The 10,549-nt window shown below is 38.8% G+C and overlaps 1 protein-coding gene across 1 annotated transcript in view; it reads right to left on the bottom strand.

Moving 5' to 3' along the window:
• LOC104496223 (parafibromin-like) overlaps window positions 1-1,685 on the bottom strand; it is a gene marked incomplete at its 5' end in the record, with an annotated part of 18,175 nt that extends 16,490 nt beyond the window's left edge. The window contains one exon of the mRNA XM_010139306.1: window positions 1,628-1,685. Coding sequence (XP_010137608.1) covers window positions 1,628-1,685 — 58 coding nt within the window. The remainder of the gene's footprint in view (window positions 1-1,627) is intronic.
• Window positions 1,686-10,549: the final 8,864 nt, after the last annotated feature.

Here is a 10,549-nt window from a genome sequence, read left to right as displayed (position 1 = left end):
CAGCTGCTCAAAAAAAAAAAAAAAAAAGGAAGAAAAAGAAAAAGCATCTGTAAAGAGATTTGATAGCTGTACCAAGATAGAAGAAAAGTTTGTACTGCAGGAAGGTGCAGAAAAAAAGAATTAAAAGCAAATAAGTATAGTACAACTGTAACTCTTCTTATATGCAAAGCAGCATCCTCCTGGAAATTGCACCTTTTAAATATTTTGATTGCTAAGAACAGAACACCCGATTTTTTAAAAATGCCAAACCCCAAAATATCCTAGAACTGGCAGAAAAGCATGGGGTTGTTTTGAATGAAGCAGTTTGTACTTTCTTCAGACTGTAACTCTCTTCAACTTACAATAGAGGCAAGATAATGAATCAGATTGGCCTTAGAGAAGGGCAGCATCAGTATAACCTAGATAACGTACAAAAAATGCACTTCTGTCAGTTAATGCCCGTGAAGTCACAGCTAGCAGTAGGGAGCAGTGACAACTCAGTCAGATTTCTGTTCTTGCTACTTCTACCCTTTTCAAACCGCTGTCTGTCAACTGCATTTGCATTATTATGCTCAACGGGGCTAGCGAGATAAGTATGACAGCCAGCATGACCTTTCTAGTACCAAAATAACCAAACGGAAGAATCCGTGCACAACCGCATTTAGGTATGCTACGAATATTCAATATTAGAACACATTTTTGAGGAAGAACAATTTTTCCAATACTAAGCCTTAGCATTAAATCCTACTAACAAATCTCAAGGAATTAGCACGGCACACATTGAAAACATTTAGACACTTCCAAGAGAACAAACAGCACTCCAGCAGTACTTCTAGAAAAAGTATATTCCTTTTCAAAGGTAGCTTGGTTTCCAAAAAACCTAAAATGTCCCCTTGCCAATACCTTCATCACAATAATAACCATCATCTTGTTCTTAAATAACACCCTTCTCTGGAAACTTTCTTCCACCAAAGCAGAAATTCTCATGGTATGTAACCTAGGTGCAGATACGCACATAGCTGTTTGGAAACACGGATCCTCTCATAGACTGTACTACTACACCCCTTTAACAGCTCTTTCCAAGGGCTTCTTATAAAAACAAAGCAAAACAAAACCTCTATCATTCCATCTTGGAACCTCAGTTCAACCTGACAGACAAAATTGACTTGGTAGCTAAAGTCTGTTAACTGGGAATTAAAAAGCCAGTTGAGGATTCTGGCACCGTTACAAATATCTTATGTGCTAAGAAGCACGAAGCAGTAGTAACACATTCAGAGAAAGACTTATTGCCCATATATTAATAATAGAAGTAATAATACATATCTTTTTGAGATCAGCTTTTCTATTTAAGTTGCTGCTCTGTGGAGCTGGCATTTATCAACTATGAAGCCAACAACCAGGAAACTCCTCCCTTTTTAAGGTGACTAGCACATATCCTTCCAATGGGCTAACTGGGCAACACACTGAAAAGAAAGAACCCAACCCCCACGGTACAGTATTGACCAAAAAGTTATGTTCTATTTCCAATACACATGCACTTGAAGCCCACAAGTAAATGATCCCCACTCCATTCTTCATCTAACTTAGTACTTCTTTCAAACTCATACTTATTTGGAACAAAGGCACAAATGACAATGGGCTACCTTACCTGGTCGTGGTACAGGCTGTGCTGCTGGAGTTTGTGTTTTCCGAGCAGAAGCTCCTTCCTTTTAAAAGACAGAAGAGGTAACGTTAACAGCTGGCCTCCTGGTCAGGGATGTGGGTTTTTGAAATGAACACTGAGCTACAGAAGGTATCATGAAAACAAGAGCAATATTAAAGAGAATAAAGATCACAGAGAAAATATTCAAAACTCTTTTCAGATTCTCTTTTAGACTTGGGGAGGACAGACCACCTCATAAGCTTTTACAGGTTTGCATTTTAACCATCCAATGCCAATCACAAACCTCTTTTCTCTATTCAAAGAAACCTTTTCTATTTATACTATCGTTTCATTTTTATCTATCACCACTTTCACCAAGGGTTCATAATGTAAATGTAAGCAACCGATTACAGAAATTTCAAAGCTGATCTGCAAAAGATCTGCTGATGCTCTAGATGGAAAACTAGGACCAAGAAATTGCAATGCATTCCTCCCTTGAAGAGTTTTAGTGCCCAGAAATAGCACACTCATGACAATTAGTTCTGCTCATGCCTCATCCAATTACCTTAATGTAACAAACAAAAGACCTGCACTCCTGTTTATTCCTGTTCACTCTGCAGAGTCAACACACCACACAGGAGAACAGCGAGGTCACACACGGCTGCTTCTAAAGGAACACTGAATTCCTGCAAGAACAATCTCTGTTCTCAGTTACTGCTGTGAAACCTCACTGAACAAAGCGCATATGACCAACAATATTCACACTGTGAAAAAATGCTAGATACATTCCTGCCATTCCATTTGCAGGGCTGACAGAAAAACCTTTAACATGAAACCATGAATTGCATCTGAAAATTTCTTAAACTCTATGTGAAGCACATCCTACAGCTGTGAGACACTCACAGGTCAGAGATCCCCTTCTGGGAAAAACCTCTTGGAAGGGACTCCCTAGCATTAGCACATTAGTACGTCCACGCGTAAATAATAATGTGTTTTGTAATTCAAAATGAAAAAGCTAATGAGCAGGGGACTACGCACAAGCAGCCTCAAGCTCCACAATTTAAAGAACACTGCCTTTAAGTTTCCACCATGACAGTTATAACTGTTTTTATCTCAGGAACTGTACAAATAGAAGATCTCTTGAAAAGCCCTTAGAAAATACAAATTTACTCAAAATGCCTCTTTCGTGAGCTTCAGTCAAAGCCCCCATGATGCGTCACAACAGGCTGGAGCTGACAGTGGTACAGCGGGCAGCTTCTGTCACTTTTCGAATCAGCAACCTCCTCTTAATCTTCTGGGTAAGGATTTAACCCTGCAGTGCAAGAATCGCAGTAATCCCGAATTTCGCTGTACTCCGTCGGCTTATTAAAATACCAACATCTATGTAGGACGCTTGAGTCAGTAACCGTTATTTTAAGACTTACTTTTTTAGCATCCCAGAAAAGGTATTTTTCCCAATGTCCTTTTACAATAATTGTAACAACAAAATACCACAATCTAAAGGAAGAGCAGCAGGAAAGGCTGACTACCTTTGAGAGAAGCCTTGCGACTGACAAACAGCTGCTATCCGAAACAACATCACCTTTTAAGCAAGAAAGTGGAACCAAAACCATTATGCATCTGTATCTATAGAAAGATGTCATTTTCTGTATGAAAAGACCGTCCTTGTGTGTATTTTTATGCAATATCAAGAACTCTCCCATCGAATTCCCTTACATTCACAGCATTTCATGAAAAAGAAAGAACATCATCAGGGTAAAGAAATGTCACTTCCTACGATGCTAAGCTTCAAGTTTCTAAATCCAATTTGGTTTGCTTAGGTGCTTAACTATTACTGTCTGCAGTCCCACGCGTCCACTCCTCTTCCCTCCCCTACAGAAGCAGCAATGCAACTTTTCAGCCTCTGCTTCCACTTACTCCGTGCCTCCAGTGTCTCAAGCAGACGCCGCGGGTCCTACGGCAGCTACAATGGAGGGAGAGGAACAAGAGCTGCCTCAGAGATTCTAGAGTTTTTGGAAAAAATTAACACCAAATTATAACCAAAGCCTTGCTTTGTTTTCAGTATCACTCGTGCTTGTCATTTCTCTCTTTGCCAAAATGTCCATAAAGAATATAGATGGAATCATTGTTTAAGCAATAAAACACGTTATCTTGGTAGAATGTTTTCTTGGAGGCACATTTGACATACGTCCAAGTTACTTTACTCTCTTGGAGCGTGGAAAAAAAAAAAAAAGCTAGTCAAACTTTCTAATTGTGTCTTCACAAGGTACAAATAACGGAAGGGAAAAAACCTGAAACTATTTCATTCCATATTCACTATCCCAACTGTTTTCTGTGTGGAGATCCATACAGTCTGTATTATTTTGACCTTCACGAAATGTTAAAAGCAATGGATAGAATTGACAATTCGATGCCATCTTCTGGCTTTAATTTAACAAATTTAATTTTTTTCCTTTATAATAAATTTATACAAGATCATTACCCGAAAACCTAAAAAACTTATGCGGTAACTTGCATGGTCCTGCACAGAAGCAGTACAAGTAAAAAGGAACCCTTGATTCTGCAAGAACTATTACCAACTGCTTTAATATAAACCAGAAAGCAGCTTTCAGCTGCACCATCCATGATGGAAGACAATTCAACCAAAGACTGTTCCGTTCAAAAAGATGAATGGAGTAAAACAGTAACACTTGGATCTCAGATGAGAAAGAGAATAAATACATGAGGATGGGAAGCTTGTAAAGTTATCTTTAAGAGCAGACTTCAATTTATCTATTCAATTTAGGGCAGAGGCGGCTGTAAGAACTCATTTTAATTACCAGCAACTATACTGCCATTGGTTGAGTGTTTTAAAGCATTGAATCTTTGAAAATTCTAGTAAATCCAGCCTAAAGAACTATGTCAAAATCTAAACCAACTCCATAGTTAAAAAGGGTATTAGTTTGCATCAATGGATGGCAAACAGCAACAATGATGGGATGACTTTGAGAACAGGTATCTGACAATTGGTCCAGATGTCCTACTTTACACTTGATAGAAACATCAATCTACTTCATATAAATAGCTTTGATTTTGAAAACATAGGACCTTGTTCTTAAAATTCAGAGCCCTTAAAATCCTTGGGTGGTGGTGGGAACCAATCAACAACTTTCGAAGAACCAAAAAATCCAACTGAGTTGCTCTGCCTCTGAAGTCTTCCTAGTAATTCTCTAACTTCATATCAAGAAAATTTTAATAACATTTAAAGTTTAACTAGTGTTTCACATAATTTTATTTTCACTGGTATAGCTTATTTGCATATTTCTATGCACAAAAATCTGCATATGCAGTCCCCCAAGACAGATATTTAAATAATAAATTGCAAGCTTTTAACTGCCTTCCTAATTTTAAACTATACTGTAAAAAAGAAAAAAATGTTGATAACAGGATCTTAACTATTGTGCAAATAACTGTTAATATCACAGTCATTTTCACTTCCATTGCTTGTAATATTAATAAAAGGGTATTTTCTACTGTTTACATTGTTTTAACTCCCTTATAATGCAGAAAAGAGAGTGTGAGTTAAAGTAGAATTAAAGATATTTTTATAGAATTAATTTAAAAGGGGGCAAAGTTTACCATTATTTGCCAAAGGCATCTGATACCAATTGCCTAAGGAAAATAACACCAATGCTTCACTATTTCCTGCTGTGGCAACTAAAAAACCTGATGCGGTAAGACAAAAGGGGTTGGTAAAAATTATATAAATCCTATTTATTTCAAAACCGCTTATAGGAAAGATCATATCTTATCAAGCACAATTCGAAAAAAAACCACCAGTGCAAGACTGTCAATTCTCAAATTCCCTTGCAAGAAAGAAAACTTGATGCCTGTCTTCTTACAAAGACAAGGCAAATTTAATTACAGTTTTCAAAATACTGTTAAAGTTTGTACATACAGCAAATCTCCCAAGCGTAAGGCAGGCAGGTGTAGACAGCCTCCTCTGAACACTGATGGACGGGAGGGAGAGAGAAGCAGTAAGCAAGGGGGGCAGAAATAAAACTACGCTGATGTCAACAAGTGATCAAGTGATGTCATCAATAGAAACACCAATACTTCTAGTCCCACAGCATTCAAATTCAACTTTTGTTTACAAATCTGGTCCTTTATAGAATTAAAACTGACAAGATTACTCAAATTCTGAAACACCAACACTGGAAAGTATAATAAAGAACAGGACCGGTGGGTTTTTTCCCATAGCAGGTTACACCTGGAAATCAGTGGCATTGAAAGACACAAAAGATTAACTTGTTGTGCCTTTTTTGTTCATGACAACCAGGTAAAAAGAAGTTTGGTTTAGACGAGGAAAAATGTCACCGAATTAATTGTACAGAGCTTATAGAGAGCTTAGGCAATATCTTGCTTCTGCAAAGAAAATGGTTCTAAGTAACACAAATCATGACAATGTAAATGAAGACTGTAGTGACTACTGATCAGCTAGCGACAAAACCATGTAAATATGCTAAAATGACAATAATAAATATTATGGGATATACTTTGGGAAACAGGTAATGAACAACAAGTACCGATATGCCTTGAAACTTCAGAGTACCCCTGAAGATTTCAAAATGTTCCTGAACAGTCTTCCACAAAGTGTGCTGGAGCTCTTCCCATCTTTATTCTTGCGCAAATTATCAGTAAAATTAAGATCTTCATCTTGAATTTATGTCAGTCATGTAATTCCGAACTGTTGCTGTTAAAATAGCAAGTTTGATCTGAAGAGGAATGTTGGTGACAAAGCCAGATTAAACATGTAAAGTACTTCCATTTTCCTGGGGATAAGCTGTTTTCATCAAAACCCAACAACTCTTAATCCTGAGAACCCCAGAGGTTTTGTTTGTTTATTTTAAAAATAAAAGCCTGCCTAAAATACACCTACCCACGTTTATTTGAAGGACTCATTCCCTCAAACTAAGTGAAGAGATGCAAGTGGGTATCACAAAAACATTATTTTTGCTCAGAATTCTCCTCCTTTGGGTTAATTATCTGACCTGGCCTCATGCATATTACTTGGCAATCGGTAAGATTTTTGACAAACACAGTTTGAAAATAGAGGACCATTTTGTCTTTCTCCAAAGTCAGGTGCAAAGGTTTACACGCTACTGGTGTTCCGGATACTACAGTCGGAACACGCCACATCAATTCAACAGAACAGGAATTTGCAGAATTGAGAATTTACTGCAATTTCCTAATGTTTTACTCTCTAACTTCACACATTCATGAATCTCTAGTTCCAACACCACCTGTAACCACAAGCATCAGTCTCTCTTGTGAAGCGGTTTTTCACCAGAACCATCACAGAATATGGGGCTTGAACAACTCATTGGCCTCAAAGCACTGCTGACGTGCAGACTCCAACCACACACAGAAAAGCACTGTTATTTTCCTATTCAGATCCTGCTTTGGAAATGGTATTCAAAGGAACAGTCCTATGTACTTGAAAGAAAATGTTGTTCACTGCAGAGCAACAGGAAGATGTCACTTAGACCTGCATTCAGTGAGCAATAAATTTGCAGAGGAAATGGCTTGAAAGACCTCAGAATGGTTCTTTGGCAACTTCTGGAAAGACTCATGAAATACTTTGTGTGAGGAGAATATTTTCAAAAGCTCTGCAGGTGCCTAAACGAATACAGATGGATCCTTAACTTCTGTGAGAGAATTTTTCCAAAACCCCCAAACTGAATCAAGACCCAAGCAACTGATTAACTCTGTGTGATGCTGTTTGATGTCTCAATGCAACAGAAACTCAGGAGGCTCCTCCCAGACTCCCCTGGATATACCGAATCCTGCTGCTAGAACAGGGGATACTGCAATATTAGAATCGTAATACATACGAAGCTACTGAAGACCTGAGTTTTTTCAGGAGTACTTGTTCAACACATTATCCAGCACCACTTTTCCCCAGTTGTACTTCATCCTGATGGGATATTGTTTCTATTTGCTGAAAATAAGTTTTAATGTTATTCTTTCATACCTTAGCAGCTTCTGCAATTCTGCACTATGGTTATATATTACATCATGTTACGAGAAAACGTAATTATCATGGGTGGTCATGGCCAGAGAGATGACAGTTGTTTTCCAGATCACCTTGGAAGACTTATCATGAGAAAAATCATGAAGCTGTATTCCTTGAGGAGCCAATGCACAAAGCTGAACAGTGGAGTGATGAACTCTGAGTTGTTTGTCTTGCCTGGAAAAGTAACTGCTGAGTTCAAAACCAGCATGAGCTTTTTCAGGATCAAAAGCTTTAGCTGCCGCTGTAATAAATTGTAATAAAGAAGCCAAGGGATAAGAGAGCTTGAGCGATGACAGGGATGATTGTAAGAATAGAACACACTATAACCACTTTGACATGGAAAGGGCTATTTTGAACTGTCACAGGCCAGGGAAAAGTCTAGAAGTATATTCTAATTGAAGACTGTCTTATGCACAAGGCTTCCTCCTTTATGAATTACAGCTAATCTACTATGCAAGGTCACCTGCAAAAGAACTGGAACAGGCTGCTAGTAATAGGGAAGTGCATATCTGTGTAATTAGTCAAGTTATACTGGTAATGAAATTTATGCTACCTCAAATGTTCTTCTCAATTCTTTTGGTATTTCTTTACCTTGCGAGTCGTACGCTAAGAACCCCCAAAAGAGCCTTGTTGTTCACTGGCTGCAGCAAAGTTAAACGATAGCAACTGTATACATAGAAAATAACAAAGTACTATGAGAAGGAAAATACGGTATTTATACACTTGGTGCTATTGCAAACAGAGTAGCAAACCTCCAGCATAACATCTGCTAAAGCCCTCATATCAACAAACTGTCCATTGCGAGAGCAGATTCACTATCTCGAGTGCTGGTGATAAAAATATTGACAAAATACTGACACACAAGAGAGATCTGTACAACATCAGACAAGCAAGTTAGAAACAGGACAGTAATTAACTGCAAAAAATTTCTGCCATTAGTCTTACGATTTCTGGACTTGCATATGCTGCAGCTACCCTCATACTGGGTATGTGGGTATTCCCTGAAGCTGGGAAGACTGGACATTTTTATCTGCTTGCAAGAAACTAGGATACTGTCTCTAAACATTTGTCCTGTCCCAGCTGCAGAAGTTAACAAGTTTGTTTCCAAATGTCCTATTAAAATAAATGTATTGAAGAATGAAAATTAACCAAAGAAACATGTTGACAAACCCCCCCAGATTTCCTCCTCCTCTTATTCTATAGATCTTATTGGGTTAACTTGTCTAAAAAGAGAGAGGAAGGAAGAAAATGTGTATTACGCAGATGGGAAGTGAACTGAATCAGGATGCAAGCAGAGTTTTTTGGAGGCTGGTGTTGGGAGGACGATGGGTGAGCAGGCTTTTTTGTTTGCTTTTTAACACTGCGGCTTGATCATAAAGGCAGCAGAAGGTATCACTTCTCCATGGCAAAACCACCAATTCAGTCATCTCCCCCCTTCTCAAATGCCTCATTTAAGACTTACATTTCCAGTTTGTATGATCAGAGAAGCCCCTGTGAAACATCTGCCAAGCACTATAGGTAATCGCAGCATTACTCAAGGTTAAAGCGCATGGGACCAGCAACAAAAACCTCAGACAGAGCACCCTGAGCTGGGAGGATGGGCCATACCCACGTTACTACTACCCCAGATTGTTCCCATCTCCTCAAGTGCAACAACATCACAGTCACTGTCAACAGGCTGATAACCTGTTCCAAGGAACTGATCTACACTCAGCTTGTATCGCAAGAAGCTGGGAAATGCGGCACATCACAATCTGCCCCGAGCACAGTTATTGTTCATCTTGGGAATCAATTTTTATTTCAAGAAAAATGTGAAAGCTGAGAGAAGCCAGCTCTTCTGAACGGACACAGAACACCTTACATTTCAGCGTACAGGCCTGCTACGTGGTGCCCCAAGAAAAAACGGTGTTTGGGAAACTCACGTGACTGGAGCTGACATTTGATGACAGTGTTTCTTCCTGCCTTGTATCAAGTAAAACAAAAGCTTCCAGCAGGTTTAACGTCAAAGAAAACACATCAATTACTGGATCAAAATATTTACATTAAGATTTCAACAAAATAAACAGATCCTTGAAAGGTTTAAGTCAGGGCATAGAGGCAGTTTGGGATTCGAAAGGATAGATGCACAAACTCCAAGAACCACACCTACGAAGTTCATAAGCAGCGTATGAATAGTACCTCTGTTTTCAACAATAAACTTTAGGAGGTACGCAGACCCTAGCTTCCCCTGCTCTGCATATTTAACAGAGTAAAACATCATGGAAAAAAACTTGCACTCTTCAGCATCCTCAGGAGCTGCTCCCACCACTAGTAAAACTCATTAATGGATCTTTCTCAGTACAACATTCTCAAGTCTGCGCATTTCTAAACTTTACAACGGCATCCTACATCAGTCACAACAGCTCTGACAAACTGTCTTCAAGACTACCTACATCTTTTCCTTGGACTGCATTATGTAAGTTTCACACGCACCAACATAATTAAACACCCAGAATAAAAATGTGATGGTTTTGCTACATGCCATTTACTGTCTTGATCTCCAACTCTCTCTCTCTCTCCAGCTCTCCCCGTGAGATCCATTGCACTACATACTTTTCATTGTTGAATGATCATTCTAGAATTCTGTTCTAATATAAACCCATTTTTATTAAACAATTACGAAGAAGCACTGAAATTAGACTGAAACATTTATTCCCCCGCCCCCCAACACCCTGCTCCATTCTCCAAGAAATTTCCACTCTGTGCAGCTGGGTGAACTCCAGAAGGCCTCAAGTTTCCCGCCCTAGCTACAGAAGTGAAGAGATTAAAAAGGTAAAAAATTCTGCAGGAATCACTACTGTGCAGCACTAAATCACACTCCCGTATGTCAGCAG

This window comes from Buceros rhinoceros, unplaced genomic scaffold (assembly GCF_000710305.1).
Source record: "Buceros rhinoceros silvestris isolate BGI_N320 unplaced genomic scaffold, ASM71030v1 scaffold8947, whole genome shotgun sequence".
NCBI classification, from domain to species: Eukaryota; Metazoa; Chordata; class Aves; order Bucerotiformes; family Bucerotidae; genus Buceros; species Buceros rhinoceros.
This window is presented reverse-complemented; position numbering and strand designations above follow the sequence as displayed.